The sequence below is a fragment of the Eumetopias jubatus genome, unplaced genomic scaffold, assembly GCF_037043125.1.
Source record: "Eumetopias jubatus isolate StellerSeaLion01/CBP00866 unplaced genomic scaffold, mEumJub1_p1.0 scaffold_13, whole genome shotgun sequence".
Classification (NCBI taxonomy): Eukaryota; Metazoa; Chordata; class Mammalia; order Carnivora; family Otariidae; genus Eumetopias; species Eumetopias jubatus.
This window is the reverse complement of record NW_028274819.1, coordinates 113,741,521-113,765,133: the sequence shown is the minus strand read 5'-3', so window position 1 is coordinate 113,765,133 and position 23,613 is coordinate 113,741,521. Positions and strand designations below refer to the sequence as shown.

Genomic DNA, 23,613 nt, shown 5'->3' with positions numbered 1-23,613 from the left:
TTTTCTTTTTCCCTTTTTCAACCAACATCTTATCAATCCCTTTTTTAAAAAAACATTTTTTACTTTTCATTTTTAGAGTCATATTTTATCCCTTCATAGTAGTTACCCTTATTTGTGGCATATATATATATATATAAGTTGTTCTCTCTTTAAAATTTTGAGATACAGTTTCTTCTAACAGATCAAAATATACTCTAAATCACTAGTGTATGGCTTTGTTCTAGTCTCCTGCCTGATCGTATTCTCTCCCTTATTTTCTTTTTTAAATCTTCTTTTTTCAAACTTCTTATCAATTCCATTTATAAAATCTTTTATAATTTTCATATTTATGGTCATCTTCCATCCCTTCATTGTATCAACCCTTATTTGTACATATATAATCTTTCTTCCTTTAAAATTTTAGGAGGCACTTTTTTCTAACAAACCAAAATACGCCCAAAATCTAGTGTGTGGCACTGATCTATGCACTAGCCTAATCATATTTGATCATATTCTGGTTTATTTTGTATTGTTCTGTTTTTGTTTTTATCTTTTTCTTTTTCTTTTTTTTTTCTCTTTCTTTTTTCTTTCTTTGCCTTTCTTTTCCCTTGGTTTCAGGTCTTTTCTGATTTGTATGAAGCATATTTACTGGGGACGTTGTTAACCTGTTAGCATTGTGTTCTCTCATTCACCTATTCTCCTCTGGACAAAATGACAGGATGAAAAAAATCACCTCAGCAAAAAGAACAAGAGGTGTTACTGTCTGCCAGAGAACTACTCAATACAGACATTAGTACGATGATGGACCTTGAGTTCAGAATCATGACTTTAAAGATACTAGCTGGGCTTGAAAAAAGCGTGAAAGTTATTAGAGAAACGCTTTCTGGAGAAATAAAAGAACTAAAATCTAACCAAGTCAAAATCAAAAAGGCTATTAATGAGGTGCAATAAAAAATGGGGGCACTAACTACTAGGATAAATGAGGCAGAAGAGAGAGTCACCGATATAGAAGACCAAACAATGGAAAATAAAGAGGCTGAGAAAAAGAGAGAGAAACAACTACAGGATCACGAGGGCAGAATTCGAGAGATAAGCGATATGATAAGACGAAACAACATTAGAATAATTGGGATCCCAGAAGAAGAAGAAAGACAGAGAGGGGCAGAAGGTATATTGGAACAAATAATAGCAGAGAACTTCCCTAATGTGAGGAAGGAAATAGGCATCAAAATCCAGGAGGCACAGAGATCCCCTCTCAAAATCAATAAAAATAGGTCAACACCCCGACATCTAATACTAAAACTTACAAGTCTCAGAGACAAAGAGAAAATCCTGAAAGCAGCTCGGGGGAAGAGATATGTAACCTACAATGGTAGAAACATTAGAATGGCAACAGACCTATCCACAGAGACCTGGCAGGCCAGAAAGGATGGGCATGAGATCTTCAGAGCACTAAAAGAGAAAAATATGCAGCCAAGAACACTATATCCAGCTAGGCTGTCATTGAAAATAGAAGGAGTGATAAAAAGCTTCCAGGACAAACAAAAACTAAAGGAATTTGCAAACACGAAACGCCCTACAAGAAATATTGAAAGGGGTCCTATAAGCAAAGAGAGAGCCTAAAAGCAGCATAGATCAGAAAGGAACACAGACAACATACAGTAACAGTCACCTTATAGGCAATACAATGGCACTAAATTCATACCTTTCAATAGTTACCCTGAATGTAAATGGGCTAAATGCCCCAATGAAAAGAAACAGGCAATCAGATTGGATTAAAAAACAAGACCCATCAATATGCTATCTGCAAGAGACTCATTTTAGACCCAAAGACACCCCCAGATTGAAAGTGAGGGGGTGGAAAACCATTTGCCATGCTACTGGACACCAAAAGAAAGCCGGGGTGGCAATCCTTATATCAGACAAATTAGATTTTAAAACAAAGACTGTAATAAGATATGAAGAAGGACACTATATCCTACTTAAAGGGTCTATCCAACAAGAAGACCTAACAATTGTAAATATCTATGCCCTGAACATGGGAGCAACCAATTATAAATGGCAATGAATAACAAAAGCAAAGAAACACATTGACAACAATACAATAATAGTGGGGGACTTTAACACCCCCCTGAATGAAATGGACAGATCATCTAAGCAAAAGATCAACAAGGAAATAAAGACTTTAAATGACACCCTGGACCAAATGGACTTCACAGACATATTCAGAACATTCCATCCCAAAGCAACGGAATACACATTCTTCTCTAGTGCCCATGGAACATTCTCCAGAATTGATCACATCCTAGGTCACAAATCAGGTCTCAACTGGTACCAAAAGATTGGGATTATTCCCTGCATATTTTCAGACCACAATGCTTTGAAACTAGAACTCAATCACAAGAGGAAAGTCGGAAAGAACTCAAATACATGGAGGCTAAAGAGCATCCTACTAAAGAATGAATGGGTCAACCAGGAAATTAAAGAAGAATTAAAAAAATTCATGGAAACCAATGAAAATGAAAACACAACTGTTCAAAATCTTTGGGATACAGCAAAGGCAGTCCTGAGAGGAAAGTACATAGCAATACAAGCCTTTCTCAAGAAACAAGAAAGGTCTCAAATACACAACCTAACCCTACACCTAAAGGAGCTGGAGAAAGAACAGCAAATAAAGCCTAAACCCAGCAGGAGAAGAGAAATCATAAAGATCAGAGCAGAAATCAATGAACTAGAAACCAAAAGAACAGTAGAACAGATTAACGAAACTAGGAGCTGGTTCTTTGAAAGAATTAACAAGATTGATAAACCCCTGGCCAGACTGATCAAAAAGAAAAGACAAATGACCCAAATCAACAAAATCATGAATGAAAGAGGAGAGATCACAACCAACACCAAAGAAATACAAACAATTAGAAGAACATATTATGAGCAATTCTATGCCAGCAAATTAGATAACCTGGAAGAAATGGGTGCATTCCTAGAGATGTATCAACTACCAAAATTGAACCAGGAAGAAATAGAAAACCTGAACAGACCTATAAACCACTAAGGAAATTGAAGCAGTCATCAAAAATCTCCCAACAAATAAAAGCCTAGGGCCAGACGGCTTCCCAGGGGGATTCTATCAGACATTAAAAGAAGAATTAATACCTATTCTCCTGAAACTGTTCCAAAAAATAGAAATGGAAGGAAAACTTCCAAACTCATTTTATAAGGCCACCATTACCTTGATCCCAAAACCAGGGAAGACCCCATCAAAAAGGAGAATTACAGACCAATATCCTCGATGAACATGGATGCAAAAATTCTCACCAACATTCTAGCCAATAGGAGCCCAGAGTAAATTAAAAGGATTATTCACCATGACCAAGTGGGATTTATCCCTGGGCTGCAAGGTTGGTTCAACATCCGCAAATCAATCAACATGATACAATACATTAACAAAAGAAAGAACAAGAATCATATGATCCTCTCAATAGATGCAGAAAAAGCATTTGACAAAGTACAGCATCCTTTCTTGATCAAAACTCTTCAGAGTATAGGGATAGAGGGTACATACCTCAATATCATAAAAGCCATCTACGAAAAACCTACAGCGAATATCATTCTCAATGGGGAAAGGCTGAGAGTTTTTCCCCTAAGGTCAGGAACGCGGCAGGGATGTCCACTCTCACCACTGCTATTCAACATAGTATTAGAAGTCCTAGCCACAGCAATCAGACAACAAAAAGAAATCAAAGGCATCCAAATCGGCAAGGAGGAAGTCAAACTCTCACTCTTTGCAGATGATATGAGACTTTATGTGGAAAACCCAAAAGACTCCACCCCAAAACTGCTAGAACTCATACAGGTTTTCAGTAAAGTAGCAGGATATAAAATCAATGCACAGAAATCAGTGGCATTCCTATACACCAACAACAAGACAGAAGAGAGACAAATCAAGGAGTCGATCCCATTTACAATTGCACCCAAAACCGTAAGATACCTAGGAATAAATTTAACCAAAGAGGCAAAGGATCTGTACTCAGAAAACTATAAAATACTCATGAAAGAAATTGAAGACGACACAAAGAAATGGAAAAACGTTTCATGCTCATGGATTGGAAGAACAAACACTGTGAAGATGTCAGTGCTACCTAGAGCAATCTACACATTCAGTGCAATCCCCATCAAAATACCATCCACTTTTTTCAAAGAAATGGAACAAATAATCCTAAAATTTGTATGGAACCAGAGGAGACCCCAAATAGCCAGAGGAATATTGAAAAAGAAAAGCAAAGCTGGCGGCATCACATTTCCGGACTTCCAGCTCTATTAGAAAGTTGTCATCATCAAGACCATATGGTACTGGCACAAAAACAGACACATAGATCAATGGAACAGAATAGAGAGCCCAGAAATGGACCCTCAACTCTATGGTCAACTCATTTTTGACAAAGCAGGAAAGAATGTCCAATGGAAAAAAGACAGTCTCTTCAACAAATGGTGTTGGGAAAACAGGACAGCCACATGCAGAAGAATGAAACTGGACCATTTCCTTACACCACACACAAAAATAGACTCCAAATGGTTGGAAGACCTAAACTTGAGACAGGAGTCCATCAGAACCCTAAAGGAGAACACAGGCAGCAACCTCTTTGACCTCAGCCACAGCAACTTCTTCCTAGAAACATCGCCAAAGGCAAGGGAAGCAAGGGCAAAAATGAACTATTGGGATTTCATCAAGATAAAAAGCTTTTGCACAGCAAAAGAAACAGTCCACAAAACCAAAAGACAACTGACAGAATGGGAGAAAATATTTGCAAATGACATATCAGATAAAGGGCTACTATCCAAAATCTACAAAGAACTTATGAAACTCAACACCCAAAGAACAAATAATCCAATCAAGAAATGGGCAGAAGACATGAACAGACATTTTTCCAAAGAAGACATCCAAATGGCCAACAGACACATGAAAAAGTGCTCAACATCGCTCGGCATCAGGGAAATCCAAATCAAAACCTCAATGAGATACCACCTCACACCAGTCAGAATGGCTAAAATTAACAAGTCAGGAAACAATAGATGTTGGCGGGGATGCAGAGAAAGGGGAACCCTCCTACACCGTTGGTGGGAATGCAAGCTGTTGCAACCACTCTGGAAAACAGTATGGAGGTTTCCCAAAAAGTTGAAAATAGAGCTACCCTACGATCCAGCAATTGCACTACTGGGTATTTACCCCAAAGATACAAATGTAGGGATCCCAAGGGGTACATGCACCCCGATGTTTATAGCAGCAATGTCCACAATAGCCAAACTGTGGAAAGAGCTAAGATGTCCATCGACAGATGAATGGATAAAGAAGAGGTGGTATATATACACAATGGAATATTATGCAGCCATCAAAAGGAATGAGATCTTGCCATTTGCAACGACGTGGATGGAACTGGAGGGTGTTATGCTGAGTGAAATAAGTCAATCAGTGAAAGACATGTATCATATGACCTCACTGATATGAGGAATTCTTAATCTCAGGAAACAAACTGAGGGTTGCTGGAGTGGTGGGGGGTGGGAGGGATGGGGTGGCTGGGTGATAGACATTGGGGAGGGTATGTGCTATGGTGAGCGCTGTGAATTGTGCAAGACTGTTGAATCACAGATCTGTACTTCTGAAACAAATAATGCAACATATGTTAAGAAAAAAGAAAAAAAGAAGAAGATAGCAGGAGGAAAAGAATGATCGGGAGTAAGTCGGAGGGGGAGATGAACCATGAGAGACAATGGACTCTGAAAAACAAACTGAGGGTTTTAGAGGGGAGGGGGGTGGGGGGATGGGTTAGCCTGGTGATGGGTATTAAAGAGGGCACATTCTGCATGGAGCACTGGGTGTTATGCACAAACAATGAATCATGGAACACTACATCAAGAACTAATGATGTAATGTATGGTGATTAACATAACAATAAAAAAAATTAAAAAATAATCTGAAATCTGGAGCCAAAATGTCTTGGATCCAATCCTGAACCTACTATTAGTTGTGAAAACTCAAGAAAGTTACTTAGTCTCCCTGTGCCTCAAACTCCTCAAGTGTAAACTGCAGACAAGGACAAGTTCTGTTTAAGAACACTGTGAGCATGAAATGAGTTAATATATGTACAGTAATTACAATTCTACATGGTACATAGGAACTGCTCTCTGGATTAGCTGTTATTGTTGTAATTATTAATTTTAATAATTCAGAAGAAATTTTTAATTTTAAAATTTTATATAGGTTTTTTCTTGCTTCAGAAAACTTATAAGGTCATCAATAAAAAGCCTTCAAGAATAAAATATGTCTGACATATTTGTGTGACTGTTATTTGAAAACACAATTTCAAGTAAAAGGAAGAAAGTAAATATGTTAAAGAACTTGTGTATTTTTAAATTATTGGTGATGAATCTTACACTGCTAGCATTTTTTTTTAATTTTTTGTTATGTTAATCACCATACATTACATCATTAGTTTTTGATGTAGTGTTCCATGATTCATTGTCTGTGCATAACACCCAGTGCTCCATGCAGAACATGCCCTCTTTAATACCCATCACCAGGCTAACCCATCCCCCACCCCCCTCCCCACATTGCTAGCATTTAATGAGGTACATTTTAAAAGCACTGGATCCATCCTATTTACAAATGTTGATTTCCGCAATATATTGGCAATTACATCCTTTGCAACTATTTAACCCTATGATGAAAAATTTCAGATGGTACCTTAAAGGTGTGTGATAGCATATATTTTTTAACATTCTTTTAGAAAAACCAATGTGAATATCATAGAGACCACTGCTTTAGGAAAGTGAAAGTGTCCAGTTTTAAGGTATTCTCATCATCACTTTTACCAAGTTTTACCCAATTTTTTTCTAACAAGACTGCTCCTTTGGTATATATTCCCAGCAGCAGGGTACAGGGCTTCAGTGATCAACATCATCCTAGATATTTGATAGTATCAAGCTCATTTATGTTTTTGCCAATTTAGTGGATTTCAAATGATATATCTTTGTGACTGTTTTGGTGTTTTCCAGATTACTGATAAGACTGAGGATGATTGTTGGTCATTTGTGTTTCTGCTGCTGTGAGAAAGTTATGATCTTTGCCCGTCTTTTAGGGAATTTATAAATTTTCAGTATTTTATAAGTGGTCAGTTTCTTTTTCCAGTCTGTAGTCTGTCCTTCCTTTCTTGTTATGATACATTTTGATAGTTTCTTAATTTTTATGAATTAAATTTGTCAATTTTATAATTTATGCTTTGTGATTTCTGTGTGTGTGTCATAAGAATCCTTTCCTACCCCAAAGTCATTAAAAATTTTAAAGAAACTATAGATGCTTTGCCCCTTAAAATTCATCTGGAACGGATTTTTGTGTAGGATGTGAGGTGGAAATCCAATATCTGGGTTTTTTGCCCATATGGATATACAATTTCCTTAACACCATTTAATAAAAAATGTTTTTTTCTCACTGATTTGCCCAGCCACCTCTTTCTTATAAATTTGATTTCAATTAGTCTTTAGAACAATATCACACTGGCTTAATTAATTTTATAACCTTATGATGTGTTCTGATATTTGGTAAGACAAGTCCCTCCAGATGATTCTTCTTCACGAGTGTACTGACTATAATTTGGTTGTCTGCACATCTGTGTAAATCCCAGAATCAAGTCTGGCCAGTTAGCTCAGCTAGTTAGAGTGTAGTGGTAATAAACCTCAGAATCAACTTGTCAATCTTCCAGAGAGGAAACACAGAAGTTTGTTCCAAATGAAAGAACAGGATAGGTCATGGCCAGAGATCTAAGTTGAAATAGATATAAATAATATGCCTGATAGAGAATTTAAAGTAATAATCATAAAGGTACTCACTGGACTTGAGAAAAGATTAGAATGCATGAGTGAGACCCGTAACACAGAGATAAGAAATAACATACCAGAGACAAAGGGCTCAATAAATGAAAAGAGAAACACGCATGATGAAATGAACAGCAGGCTGGAAGAAGCAGAGGAACAAATTAATGACCTAGAAGACAGAGTAATGGAAAGTAATGAAGCTGAACAAAAGAGAGAAAAAAGAATTACACAAAATTAGAACAGACTTAGGGAACTCAGTGATTCCAACAAATGTAGTAAGATTCATATTACAGGAGTCCCAGAAGAAGATAGAAAAGAGGGCAAAAAATTATTTGAAGAATAATACCTAAAAACTTCCCTAATCTGGGAAGGAAACAGATGTTCAGATGCATGAGGCACAAAGAACTCCCATCAAAATCAACAAAAGCAGATCTACACCAAGACATATTGTGATTAAATTGGCAAAATACAGTGATAAAGAAAAAAATTTTAAAGCAGCAAGACAAAGGAAGACAGTAATTTATAAGGGAAAACCCATAATGCTATGGTTTTCAGCAGGTTTTTCAGCAGAAGCTTTCCAAGACAGAAGGAAAAGGCATGATATATTCAATGTGCTGAAAGGGAAATGTCTGCAACCAATAATATTCCATCCAGCAAGGCTGTCATTCAGAATAGAAGAAAAGATAAAGAGTTTCTCAGACAAACAAAAACTAAAGGAGTTCATGATCATAAACCAGCCTTGCAAGAAATAATAAAGGGGACTCCAAGTGGAAAGGAGAGACCAAAACTGAAAGTATAAAGTTAGAAACACATAGGGAGTAAAAGTAACATTTCTGTAAGAAATCAGTCAAGGGACTCACAAAATGAAAGGAATGAAATATAACAACATATACCTAAAATGTGGGGAGAAGAGTAAAGAATGGGTTCAAACTTAAGCCACCATCAAGTTAATACAGACTGCTATATGAAGAACAGGTTCTATGCAAACTTAATGGTAACCATACATCAAAAACCACTAATAAACATGCAATAAATAAGAGAAAGGAATCCAAATTTACCACTAAAGAAAATCAGTAAACCATGAAAGAGAGAAAGACAAGAAAGGATCAAAGAAAATCTCCAAAAACAACCACAAAACAAATAATAAAATGACAATAAATACATACCTATCAATAATTACGTTGAATGTAGATGTACTAAATTCTGCAATCAAAAGACATAGGGTGACAGAATGGATAAGAAAACAAGACCCATCTCTGTGCTGCCTATAAGAGACTCATTTCAGACCTAAAGATACCTAGAGACTGAAAGTGAGGGGATGGAGAAACATCTATCATGCAAATGAAAGTCAAAAGAAAGCCAGAATAGCAATACTTATATTGGACAAAATAGACTTTAAAACAAAGACTGTCATAGGAGACAAGGATGGACCCTATAGGATAATAAAGGGGACAATCCATCAAGAAGATGTAACAATTGTAAATATTTATGCACCCAACATAGGAACACCCAAATACATAAAACAGTAACAAACATAAAGGAACTACTTGATAGTAATAAAACAATAGTAGGGGACTTTGATACCCTCCCCCCACAGCAATGGACAGATCATCTAAACAGAAAATCAACAAGAAAACAATGGCTTTGAATGACACACTGAACCAGATGGATTTAACAGATATGTCCACAACATTACATCCTAAAACAGCAAAATACACATCTTTTTCAAGTGCACCTGGAATATTTTCCAGAATAGATCACATATTAGCTCACAAAACAAGCCTCAACAAATTCAAGAAGACTGAAGTTATACCATGCATCTTTTCTGACCACAATGATAGGAAACTAGACATCAACCACAAGAAAAAAATCTGGAAAGGCCACAAACACATTGAGATTATATAACATGCTACTAAACAATGAATGGGTTGGCAAGGAAATAAATAAAGAATTATATGGGAACAAATGAAAATCAAAACGTGACAGTCTAAAACCTTTGGGATGCAGCAAAAGCAGTTCAAAGATGGAAGTTTATAGCAATACAAATCTAACTTAAGAAGAAAAATCTCGAACAACCTAAGCTTACACCTATAGGAGCTAGAAAAAGAACAACCAATAAAGCCAGCAGGAGGAGGAAAATAATGAAGATTAGAGCAGAAATAAATGATAAACTAAAAAAACCAATAGAACAGATCAATGAAACCAAGAACTGGTTCTTCAAAAAAATCAATAAAATTGATTACCCTCTATCCAGTCTTATCAAGAAAAAAGTCCAGAGCCAAATGTTTTCACAGGTAAATTTAAACATTTAAGGAAGAATTAATACCTATTCTTCTCAAACTATTCCAAAATTATTCCAAAGCATAGAAAAGGAAGGAAAACTTCCAAATTCATTCTATGAGGCCAGCATTACCCTGATACCAAACCAGATAAAGACCCCACTAAAAAAGAGAACTACAGGCCAATATCCCTGATGAGCACAGATGCAAAAATTCTCAACAATAGCAAACCGAATTTAACAATACATTAAAAACATGATTCACCACAATCAAGTGGGATTTATTCCTGGGATGCAAGTGTGGTTCAATATTCACAAATCAATCAATGTGGTACATCATATCAATAAGACAAAGGATAAGAACCATAAAATCATTTCAATAGATGCAGAAAAAGCATTTGACAAAGTGCAACATCCAATCATGATTAAAAAAAACCCTCAATAAAGTAGGCTTAGAGGGAACATACCTCAACATAATAAAGGGCCATCTATGAAAAACCCACCACTGACATCATCCTCTGTGGTGAAAAACTAAGAGCTTTTCCCCCCAAGGTCAGGAAGGAGACAGAGATGTCCACTCTCACCACTCTCATTCAACAGAGTACTGAAGGTCCTAGCCACAGCAATTAGACAACAACAAAAAATCAAAGGCATCCAGATCAGTAAGGAAGAAGTCAAAATATCACTATTTACAGAAGACATGATCCTATAACCCTAAAGACTCCACCAAAATCCTGCTAGAACTGATAAATGAATTCAGTAAGGTTGCAGGATACAAAAATCAGTGTACAGAAATCTGTTGCATTTCTATACACCAATAATGAAGCAGCAGGAGGAGAAATTACAAAAACAATCCCATTTACAGTTGCACAGTTGCACCAAAAACAATAAGATACCTAGGAATAAACCTAACCAAAGAGGTAAAAGACCAGTACTCTGAAACATATAAAACACTGATGGAAGAATGTGAAGATGACACAAAAAAGTGAAAAGACATTCCATGCTCATGTATTGGAAGAACAAATATTGTTACCTAAAGTAATATAGACATTTTATATGTCTATATTTATATACATTTATATACACATGTCTATATACATATAGAATTTATATACATTAATGCAATCCCTATCAAAATACCAAAGTAGTTTTCACAGAACTAAAATAAACAATTCTACCATTTGTATGGAACCACAGAAGACCATGAATAGCCAAAGCAATCATGAAAAAGAAAAGCAAAGCTGGAGGCATCACAATGCCAGACTTCAAGTTATATTACAAAGCTGTAGTAACCAAAATAGTATGGTACTGGCACAGAAATAGACACACAGATCAATAGAATGGAATAGAAAACCCAAAAATAAAACCACAGCTATATGATCAACTAATCTTCAACAAAGCAGGAAATATCCAATGGGGAAAAGATAGTCTCTTCAACAAATGGTGTTGGGAAAACTGGACAGCTACATGAAAAAGAATGGAACAGTACCACTTTCTTACACCATACACAAAATAAATTCAAAATGGATTGAAGACCTAAATGTGAAACATGAAACCATAAAAATTCTAGAAGAAAACACAAGCAGTAATCTCTCTGACATCGGCCATAGCAATTTTTTTCTAGATATGTCTCCTAAGGCAAGGAAAACAAAAGCAAAAATGAACTACTGGGACTACGTCAAAATAAAAAGCTTCTGCACAGCAAAGGAAACAGTCAACAAAACTGAAAGGCAGCCTACTGAATGGGAGAAGATATTTGCAAATGACATACCCTATAAAAGGTTAGTATCCAAAATATATAAAGAACTTACAACTCAACCTCCAAAAACCACATAATCCAATTAGAAAATGGGTAGAAGACATGAACAGCTATTTCTCCAAAGAAGACATCCAGATGACCAACAGGCACATGAAAAGATGCTCAACATCATAATTTTGTAGTGGTCCTCTATCTCCCTACTAATGGCTTTTCCTTTAAAGAATTTTTTTTCTTTTGATTTAGTGTACCTACCCATATTTCTCGTTGTGTTTGCCAGATATATCTTTTTTCCTCTCTTGATGCTCAGTGTTTCCATTTCCTTACATTTTGGATATGTCTCACAATTAAATGAAAAATAGCTGGATTAAGAAAATTCTATTTTATAAATCTATTATTTTCCCCCTTGGTGAATTTTGTCAGTTAAATTTATTATCTTAACTGATACACAGGGACTTGTTTTTACCATCTTATTTTTTGCTTTGAATTTACCCCGCTTCCTTTTCTAGGCTTCTTTTTCCCCAGTTCTTTGTCTATTTTCCTCTTTCTATTTTCCTCACTGGTTGGTAGAGTTTTACACTCTTGTTTCTACGCTTATATATTCTTATACAGGTTGCCTTTGAAAATTTACAGCATAGAGTTACAGCATCACCCTTCCCAAGCAACATCACTCAGAATTTTTTTTAAGTCTGGTAACTCCCTCCCAGCTTGCATGATACTGCTGAGCATTTTGGTTCTGTCCTTTAAACCCACAAATTAGAATTACTATTATAGGAGAATGGTTACTTAAGGTTATCTATATATGTGTCCCATATTGCTCCCACTCCTTTGCTACCTCAGACCATCCTCCTAGGTAAAGTTTCCAGTCTAGTGCAGACTGTCCCTGACTTATGACGGTTCTGCTTACACTTTTTCAACTTTATGACAGTGTGAAAATGATACACATTCAGTAGAAACCATACATTGAATGTTGAATTTTGATACTTTTTTCCAGGACTAGCAGCATGTGGTCAGATACGGTCTGACTGTTTACAAGATCATTTTTAAGGAGTCTGTTCGAATCTAGCTCCAGCGCCTCGCTCCTGTGTGTGGACCTCTCCGTACTTATTGTCACACACGTGTTGTTAGCTTCACTGTGCCTCCATCTCTTTCATCAGTTCTGAAGATGTTGCCAATTATTTTTCAGCTATTTCCTCATCTATTCTCTGCATTCCTTGTGGAAGGGGCTTGGAATATATAGAATGTCTCCCCAATTCCAGCCTCGCCATCTGTTAACCTCTCTTACAATTTACGCTCTCTTTCTGCATTCTGAGAGACTTCTTGGTTTCCTACCTTCTAGGGCACAGGTCACTTCTCTTCCCATACAAGCAACTCTCTTTCAGGACAGACACGGTCTTCCACACTTTCATCCATTGATCTTTTTATCTCCAACAATACATATTTTTTAATTTATGAAAGTTGTATTGTTTGTTGGGTTTTTTTTCAATATGCTTGCTCATCTTGGACAATTTCTTTTGCTTGTTCACTTGTAGGATTCCATCTTTATTTCTTGATGTAATTCATACAGAGTCATTTTCTATTCTTATCATGAATCCTTATACAAATTCTTTGGGGGATTTATAGCTCATATGTGGTTTCTGCTGACTCCCACTAATGACGGCTGTTTTCTTCTGTAAGATGAATTAAATAAATACCCACTCACAACCAAGGATCACCAATTTGTAGAGAACCTAGGGGACCGGTGATAATTGAAGAGTCTCAGGTCAAAGGCAGTCTCCTGAACCTGATTTCAGGAATCCTGCCTTTCAAGAGAACTCACTGCTCTGCGGCTCCACTAGCCTAGGTCTTGTGTATGTGCAAAGACAGAGGCTGGGGGCTTACTCTCCTCACTTCCTGCAAGCACAGAAATACAAATTGTATTATACAGAATCTAGTCATTTTGTAATAGGATGACTGCCAAGATAATCTATTCTGTTACATCACTGGAGGCAGAATTTCAAAAAAGTCTTCAAAACCTCATAATATTCAGAAAAAGAAATCCAGCTAAGTGATAATAAGCTTATTTAATAAGAAAATTTTTACCCTTTGGGAAATTTTATCCCATAAAATCTTGGGTGATCTAAAGAACAAACTACTCCATATTTTCTGAAATTACAGATAATCCAAATCAGGAAGAAGGTCAAGAAGACAGAAATAAAATTCTTTTGTCCTCTAGTTTAAATAGAAAATTACTGCAACATACTTTTATTTATGAAATAAACTAGAAAGATCATTTTTCTCATTCTTTCTCATAAAACACATTACTTTCCTGACATTGTATCAAGCATAACATATAGACACATCATTTATTGTCCTAAAATATATCAATAGTACCTGGTATATAGTAATATTTGATGAGAACTTACTGAATTAAAATATATTTCCCAACTTATCTGATAATATCTGATCATTGGATCCTAGGTAGAAAAATGAATGTTTAAATCTCATAGCTTTGTTCTTGGATAAATACATAGTAATGGTTTTCTTGATTTAAATTAGGTTTAGTTCCTAACTCTGGTTTTCATAGTGAATCTAAAGTACCTGAAACAATAGAATTCCAAAATTCTGGGGCATTTTTTTAATGTTATTCCTAGGCAATCCTCCTAGTACTTCTGATCTGGTTGGACTTTCATAATTCTTAGGGACTCTATATTTTTAAAAAACAATCCAGGGGATTCTGATATGTAGCCAGATTTGCAAACCAGGTCCTCATCCTCTGGTACATATGTTTAAACAAGAGGCTGCTAATATATTCTCTGTGTTTACATCATATAATGTGCAACACTCTTCCTTTAGTAAATACCTCTCACTATAATGTTCTAGTGAGAGTGTCTCTGACTCTTGCAGCTATCTTGGGTGAAGATAGCTGCTAAGCCCCTCTGGGTGTAAGGGGGACTGTAAAACAATTGGAAAATAATTGATCCAATCTCTAGAAGACAGATTGTAATGAAAATCAACTAGATGACTCTGACTTCTGAAGGTCTGCCCAGGCATGACTCAGTCCAAATCAAAGTTATCAATATATTATCAATAATATGCAACTTTCAGACCATTTTCACTTAACCATGCCTTTCTCACTTTCTTGATTTTAACTTGAATCATTTCATTCAAGTACGTAAGACTTTCCTAGATATAAAGAGTTTTGGTCTTGGGAAGTTCAGTTTTTACAAAATTGTTTCCATTTAACTTATATAAAAATTCAAGTACCTTTCCTCTCACCATTTTAGTAAAAACAAAAAAGACAAATCCCCCTGGTGTTTTGTCAACACAATGTAAAAAAGAAAGAAAGAAAGAAAGAAATCGTTTATATTAATATTTTTTGCTTGTAGGATTATTAAAAATATTTAACAAGCACTATTTTAGGGCTCAAGCATATACCACAACACTCTTAGAATTCATCAAATGACCTGAACTACAGGAACATGAAACTCCAATATTGCAGTGTTTCTGAAAAAGCTAAGAGGGAAACATGGTACTTTAGCAGCAGAACCTAGCAACACCATGTGAGGCCCAGAGAGAAAAGAACTTTAGAGATAAGGCCAACACACTGAAATCAGTTTGTCTAAAAGAAACATCGATTCATTCATTCAACAAACATCTCATGAGTCCCCAGTCACTGTTTACAGGCTAGGTCCCTGTCCTCAGGGAGGTGCCATTCCCATGGAGGGAAAGAAGTACAGACAAGGAGGGTCAAAAACAAACAAGCAAGCTCACAAATAGGAGCTCACATAACCTGTCAACTATGAGCTCAAGTTCTGGTTCAGATGCTTGACGAACATAAAAAGGGAAGTTACCTTACGTTTCTAAAACCTCTGCTTCCTCATTTGCAGATGGAAATCACAGAAACTACCACGCGGGTTTGCTGGGAGGATCAAATAATATAAATAAAGCAAAAGATTGTCATAGTCCTATCTGTGTTTTAACATCAGCTAGAGAATAAAGTTCAAAGCCTGTAAATTCTGGACAGACCAGAAAGGATGTCCTTACCCCTAGCATCTTTCCTGTCCCATCTCCTCTCTCATTGCCCCTAACTCTAGCACACAGGACAGTAGGGACTGTTAGTAAAACAGCCTAGCTCCCTATAATTGCAAAGTCATTTTAATTGCCTAGCACCAACAGCTTTTGGTCTATCATGGGCTCTTTGAGTTCTTTAAGGAAATGCTGTATCACCGTAGTTCTTTTTGGCACCGAGAACAAGTTCATGTGGAAAAACATGGGCATTGAAGATTCTGAGTTGAAAAGTGACTCAGAAAAATCCATTTCTGGATGTGAAGGAACTTGGGGAATACTTTAACCAAATTTATTTTGTTTAGATTTCCTTTTTTCATATATGCATAAAAGTTACATACAACCCAAATCTCTATCTAATTAAGAATAAAGAGCTGTTTCAGTACATACAAAACAAAAATCTAAAGTATAGTTTAATTGATAGGATTTTTTTGCTTCTGTTTTCAACGCATAGAAAACATCAGGGCAGGCTACACGACTGATAGAACTTTAGATTCAATGAAACATGGTGTTTGTGGTTCCCAAATATGACACCTGGCATAGCAAAGGAGTTAAATAAGTATTTGGTGAAAGAAATTAATGCATTCTGCAAAATGGAATACAGTGTCTGGCCCTGAATGTCCCTCCAAGAAAAGATGTTCTGCAGAAAACATTCCCCTGGGATTCTCACTGGGCCGAGGGATATGCATCTCACCACTGGCACCATCCCTCAACCTATTCATTGCAAAATTCTGTCCAAAAGAACTTAACATAGTAACAATAAAAACTAGTTTTATCTGTTACAGTTTAACTGCCTAAAAGAATTTCAAAAAGAGCTTTAGAGACATGCTGCTTCCAATTCTTATTATGACTCCCAAGATGCTCTTGTTGGTAATTCCCACGAAGAGATCTCTTCTCAATTTTGTGTGAGGGTTTTTGTGCTACAAACCAGAGCTACTGGAATTTAAAGATGAAACATGTCTTGAGTAAACAGTGAGTCTTAACATGGCTATCCACACTGTAATTTCTTCTGGCAATATACACTTTCAGATGACTACCACGTAAGATGCTTTTAAAAACTATGCAGATCGTGCCATGACATTTGCATTCACTACCTGGTACATCACTGCACAGAAGTGACTTCATCCCCACGACAGACAGAAATGAAGAATAAAAGAAAGCTTCCTTTTTTGTAACCTCTGCAGAGTCCTACTCACCTTCTGGATCGTTTGGTAAAATTAGTAAGTCTTCTACAGATTAGTTAGCTTTGGTACATTCATAATTTTCCTTTGGTGAAAAAGACTGGCAGTTTTTCAAAACCTAGCTTCCCTGTTCATCTGGTTAAGTGATAATGTGAAGTCTTCTACTCCTTCCGTCTTCCTTCCTCTTTCTGTCAACTCCTAAGCGTGTAATCTTTAGCAAGTCACTTAACCTCTCTGCTGTGGTATTCTTTTTCTTTCTTATCAGTAAAATGGGGATTATAAAAGTGCATACCCCGTAGGCTTGTTGAGTAGTATGAAGTCACTTAACACTGAGGCACTTAGAAGAGTCTCCCACGTAGAAGCCGCTAAAGCCCTTAACAAATCCAGCCACTGTTTCCATTATTGCTGCACATGATCAAATAAGGTCAACAGAAATGAATCAATAAATTAATAAATTTGTGAAAGACGAAGTGGAATGTAAAGCTCGATCCTCAGAGATGATGATTTCAGTAGAAAGAGAAGGTAGAGGCAAAGCATACTGATTATGCTCTTCGTAAGCTTCCTCCCTGTCTCCTCCACTCACCCAGAGTATAACTTGATATAATGAGCACAGGACAGCACTCTTGCTTCAGTAGATCAGAGCCAACCTGTGCTGTCTCAAGTCCGTATGAAAAGACAGAAAAGAAATGTTGCATGTGCTCTCCAAGGGCACGTGCTGCCATGTATCCAGCGGTGGGGATGCTGAGTAGGGACTGTGTGCAACCTCCCAGCCCAAGAACTTGCTAGCTGTATCACTGCCTCAACATTGCTTAATTTCAGCATTGCCATTTATAAATTGGACATTACGAATAGCCCAGTGGCCACTCCAAAGAGCAAACTACATTTGAATGACAGGTAGAAAAGGACCTGCAACAAGGTAGGTATTCAAAACTGTTAGTCCCCCAAATATATATAAATATTTTCAAGAAACTCCCAGTAAACGGTGAGTAGCTCAGTTAACATCACTTCTCCTCTTTGTCCTGACTGCGTTACCTGAATTAGGTAGAGAACAATTATGCTGCAATCATCTATGTTGTTTGGGAATCTGTAACATTCATTTCTATATGCTTGCTGCAAACAGACCTTCTATAAGAAATGTGATTCAATCAATTCCAAAGGCTTAAGAATCTTGAACAGCATACCAATTTTAGATGCCAAAGTTTAACTGAAATTTGGCGTATAGATGAGCCCTTCTCCCTGTACTGAAAGTCCCAGAAGATTCTTAAACAAAGAGCAATCACAAATGGTAATTTCATCCAACTGGATCCAATTATATTTAGCATATTTTATAGAAGAGGGAGAAAAATAAGAATGGACTCAAGAAAATGTTTCCCTTATGATTTACTCTCTAGGAGGTGAAGATGAATTGCCTTATGAAGTTACTTCTTATAACACAAGGAACATAACTGTCTAGAAAAAAAATGCAATGTCTTCCTAGAGATAAACATTCTATTACAGAATATGGGCCTTTCAGCACATCTGCCAGTAACCCCACAACCTGCAAAGATCACCCCCTTAAAAAAGTGTTCATGAGAATAATTTGTTATCAGCAGATGTTGAGTATTTCAAGCCAGGGGAGCTTTGGAAACAAAATGCGTAGTTTCTGCCATGCAGAACAGACCTCCAAAGAAGAGACCCACCATAAATCCAAGAGACTGGGGCAGATGTTGATTCATAAATGAAGGAGGGGAAGCAAATGCAAAGGTGGTTTTTACATTTGCTTTTCCCCTACTAGCAGCTTCCAAACTGCAAGCCCTTAACCAAAGTCCAGGTCTTTGCTTCATGGTTATAGATACTATTTTTTCAAAGGTCGTAATGAATACTAAGATCCTCTCTGACATCTAAACTACTACAAACAAATCCCTTTTTGTCCATATTCATATTTAAAGAGATCCTATAAGCAATGGAACACCGACTTTGTATAAAACATTACATTAATAATTTCTTTTATGTAAAAGAACAACCACAGCGCTTACAAGCTACACATTATATAACAGGTATCAAGACACATTGTGAGTACATTTCCATTGTATATATTTTTATTTTAGAACTTATTCAAGTCACTTGTATCTTGGTTCATTTTAAATATCTCCCCTTGTCTTTAATGTTCTGCAATTTCAACATGATATGTTTAAAGGGGTTTAGTTTTCTGGTTTGCACTAATATTTTTGTACTTTATAAACATGAGACTTTACCATCTCTGGAAAATCATCACCCACTATCTATTCAAACATGCATCTCCCTTGTAGTCTGTGTTCTCTCCTGGGACTCCTGTCTTCTTGTTCCATAACTCAATAACATTCATATTTTTCATTTACTTATGTCAATGCATTCTGGGTATTATCATCAATTATGCTATGGTTAATCTGCATTTTAACCCTCCCATTGAGTTATTTCAAAATTTTATTTTTCATTTATAGATTTTTCTGTTTGTCTTTAAAAAATTAGGCTTTTATTTTCTTGAGGTCTGATTTCTTGTTATATATTGTTGACATTTTATACATGCCCATTTTACATTCTCTCTCATGTTGTTCTATTATGTCAAGTGTTTAAGTTTAAAAACTGCTGTTGTGTCTTCTGCTGACTCTCCCCAGGGATTATATCATCTGCTCACTCTCATTCGTGATTGATCATTTCCTTGTACGTCCAGTCATGTATTACAGCGAGCATTTCTTCAGCGGGCTTGCTGTTTCCTTGAAAATCCTTGGCAGTCTAGATGATTGGTGCTGTCGCTTAGGGATGGCTTTGTGCTTTACTCTTCGAGGATCCCCAGGGGTATTTTCTGACATGAAGATTTCTAGGTCAGCAAGTGGTGTAAAAAACAAGAGCAAAAACAAAAACTCACATGACACAGGAGCAAAGAATAAAATTCTTAGCCAAGGATTTCTTTTTCTCTTACTAATCGGGTTTCTTGTTCTCACTCATTGCTGGTGGCATTTTTCCAGCCTAACTTTTCATTAAAGGAAAGGTCCTGGTCTTACACAGGGGGCAGGCATGTCTTAGTCCCAGCTCCATGGCTCATCTGGAACCAAGGCCTTAGCGTCATCTCTGTCCCATGCAGACGTTAGACTCCAGCCACCATGTTCATGCAGATGCATAACCCACGAAGCAGCCACAGCTCAATTCAACACAGGCTATACCCACTTTTAATTGCTTTGCTTCGGGCACATGGTGATAATCCTTTTTCACTGATTCACTGATTGCAAAATTAGTTAATGTTTTGAAATCATTTTAAATATTTTATCTAGTTTTATGAGGTATCTGTAACCATAAAATTTTTTTTAGATTATCTCCATCTACTGCATTGCAAGAGCTTAATCAATTAGTCCTTCCCAAGCAGAAGGTTGGTGGAACTGTATTTCAGATCTTGAGTAATTAGTAACCCTCCACATTATTTTTTACATCCAGGATTCTTCCCCATGTTCAGAAGTAATGGACTAGAGACAAACTTTTAACATCTAAGTGAAATAACTCTCTGACATACCTCCTGGGACCCGGGGAGGACTTAGACCATTTCTTGCTAGTCGCCATCACCAACTGATCAAAAGAGGGTGTTTTAACTGATTTCTGACTAAAAGTAGGAAAGAGAGAGAAAGGGCATCTTTTTTTCCTAAACAGTATTTCTAATGTTACCACTTAAACACTATTAAGGCCTGAAAATATGCAACTGCTCTCAAGATGATTTGCCACAATTTTCAGCAGTAAAAGCCCCATGATATAAACAACATAAAAATCTTTCCACCTATGTAAACTATGAAACAGAAATTTTTAGCAAAAGTTACAGAATTTATCCCACAGAAGTGACAACTTGCAATAATTTGTGATCTTCTAAGGGAAAAATCTCAATGATTTGAGAAAATGGTGATGTCCATATCTCCAGTGTGCTAATAATGACTGCCACTTTCACAAGTTATTCACCTCCCACTCTAGGAAAATAGATGACATTGTTTACATCACAAGTCAAAAGCATAAGGAAGGGCTTTTTTGTACTCTCTACCAGAATGAAGTGATTTTCTTTAGTTCCATCTTGTACATCATAGGTGTGAAGTACTGTTGTTGACTGGTCTAAAGACTGTACTTAATTATTCAACTGGAAAAAATAAAAAAACTCACCAGAGTAGGCAGTGATGAAAACTAACTATAGAATCTTATGAAAATAGTAGATTTAGACAAAACAAACTATTATTCTGGAATATGGTTCATCCTGTAATTAATTATAGTATCTTTGACATGATACGGGGGTCTTCATTATGAATTGAAGCACATTAAAATATTTCTGTCATCTCTCTGCTGTCCTGGTCTACACATTTAGAATGGTCTGAGATTCCTGAAGATTGGAGAATGCTTATTCTTTAGAGAGTACGTAATGTTAAGAAGTGGATAAATCAATAAGGCGATGGGTCACATTCGAAGAAAGCACTGGGGAAAGTTTACAGGACAATTTGGAATTATTACTTCACTTAGTCTCTCTCACTCCTAATTTAAACCACAAATTTTTAAAATCAAATTATTTTTCTCACAGACACAGTAACAAATGATTATAGGACGATCAGGTGAAAAAAACTTTAAATTTTCTCTACAGGACAGCCTGATTGTTAAAAAGCAGTATAGCTTTTTAAAGTTGCTTAATTAGCCACAGGTAACATTATCAAATATCTAACCCTCAGGCTTAGTGGGTCTCAAGTCTAAGCCAATAAAAAAATTCACTTATGTTTTAAACATATACCCTCAAAGCACATTTGAAAATAGCTGTATTCAGAATATCCAGGATTGATTTGTTTTTCTTCCTGTCTGTTGTTCTTGGCATGTATCTCCTTGCTCCTCAGAGTGTGGTCCATGGACTAGCATCATCTCAGAGATCATTAGATACACAGAATTTTGGGCTGCACCTGGGCCCTACTGCATCAGAATCTGCATTTTAACAAGATTACCGGGTAATTCGTCTGCCCATTAAGGTTTGAGAAGCACGGTGCTATAAGACGTAGAAATATTTTCTAATTCAATGTCAAGTATGAGATTCTTTTGTGGATGATGAAAATGTCATGGAATTAGATAGTGATTTTTTCACACCTCTGTGGATATATTAACCACTGATATGTACAAAGTAAATAGGTGAACTCTATGGTATGTGAAATATATCTTAATTTTTGAGAAAGAAAGAAAAGATAATAGTACATACTTTCAAATTGTACAGCACAAAGATGAATGGAACCAGTTCCAACTTTTTTCTATCTTGGGAAAAAATTAGATGCACCATTTCCTGGGGCTCACCTCTTCCTGAGAAAGGGAACACACCAGTCCTTGACGCTGGGCAGACCTGACCAAGGTTTTGCAGGAGCTGGTAGGGGGGATGGAGTGGGGAGCTGAGCGTCCCCAGCACCCCCACCACGTACTCTAGAGCGGCTTACCGAACTGCAGCTGAGAGCTGCTTTCCTTGGGAAACCGCGTGCGGAAAGAACGTCAGGAACCCACACTACCCAATCGAGGGAAGTGACAAAGAAGCAGACAGGCTGTCCGCCAGCCGCCCCTGAGCTCCCGGGCGTGTGCAGGAGGGAAGGCTTCTCCCTTATTCCACCCCCTGCCCGCCCCCGCCAACCCCCAACCTCCCTCGCAGAAAAACCCCTCCAGATTCTTAAAATCCGGTAGTCGCTCTGGGTTCCCCGCAAACGCCCTCGACCCCCTCGCCTCCACAGCGGACGAGTCTCACGCCCCGCACCCCCTGGGCGCCCCCGGGGGAACGTCTGGCGCTCAGGGTGGGAAAGCCTCCCGCGCTTCCCTGTCCCCGACCTAACCCGGCGACCTGGGGGCCGGGCGTGCCGGGTAAGCTCGCCCCTCCACTGACACCTGCGAACTTGTGCGGGGTCTGGCAGCGGGAGGGCCCGAGCGCGCCCGGCTGAGGGCAGGGGCAGCAGCGCGCGCGGACGCGGGGCGCTCCGGGGACCCTGAGCCCGGTAGCCCTCTCTCCGTCAGACCCCGAGTCTCGCGGCCCAGCCCGTGCCAAGGGGTCTGAGCGGACGGGGAGCCGCTGGGACTCGAGACCCACACCTGCCCATCCTTCGCGGAGTCGGTACCCCGAGGTCACGCTCTCCGGGGCCAACATAACCGTGTGTGCTCACCAGGGACAAAACCTAGACGCGCGCGCCCCTCCGCTCGCTCGGGACCCAGCCCAGGCTCGCACGGCCCGGGAAGGGACACGCGTGTCCAGACGCGCGCGGCCCCGGCTCCCCCCTCCCGCCCGCACCCCCCGCCCGCGGCGCCCGCACTCACAGGCAGGGGTAGTAGCCGTAGGCCGGCCGCGGGGGCTGAGGGCAGCAGTCGTCTCCGGGCTCCGAGTCCAAGAGCAGGTAGTCCTGGCTCTCGTTGCGCCGCGCGCCGGCCCCGACCATCCCCCGGGGAGAGCCGCCCTTGCGGGTCGCGAACACCGGGCTCTCGTTCATGGCGCGAGCGCCCCGCCGGCGGAGGGCCGG

General features: G+C 38.1%; 1 protein-coding gene across 1 annotated transcript in view; it reads right to left on the bottom strand.

Moving 5' to 3' along the window:
* The window catches only part of TRPC6 (transient receptor potential cation channel subfamily C member 6), a 117,024-nt gene extending 93,435 nt beyond the window's left edge, over positions 1-23,589 (bottom strand). Inside the window, exon 1 of the mRNA XM_028106009.2 lies at positions 23,414-23,589. Within this exon, the coding sequence (XP_027961810.1) occupies positions 23,414-23,583 (170 nt within the window). The 5' untranslated portion in view covers positions 23,584-23,589. The remainder of the gene's footprint in view (positions 1-23,413) is intronic.
* Positions 23,590-23,613: the final 24 nt, after the last annotated feature.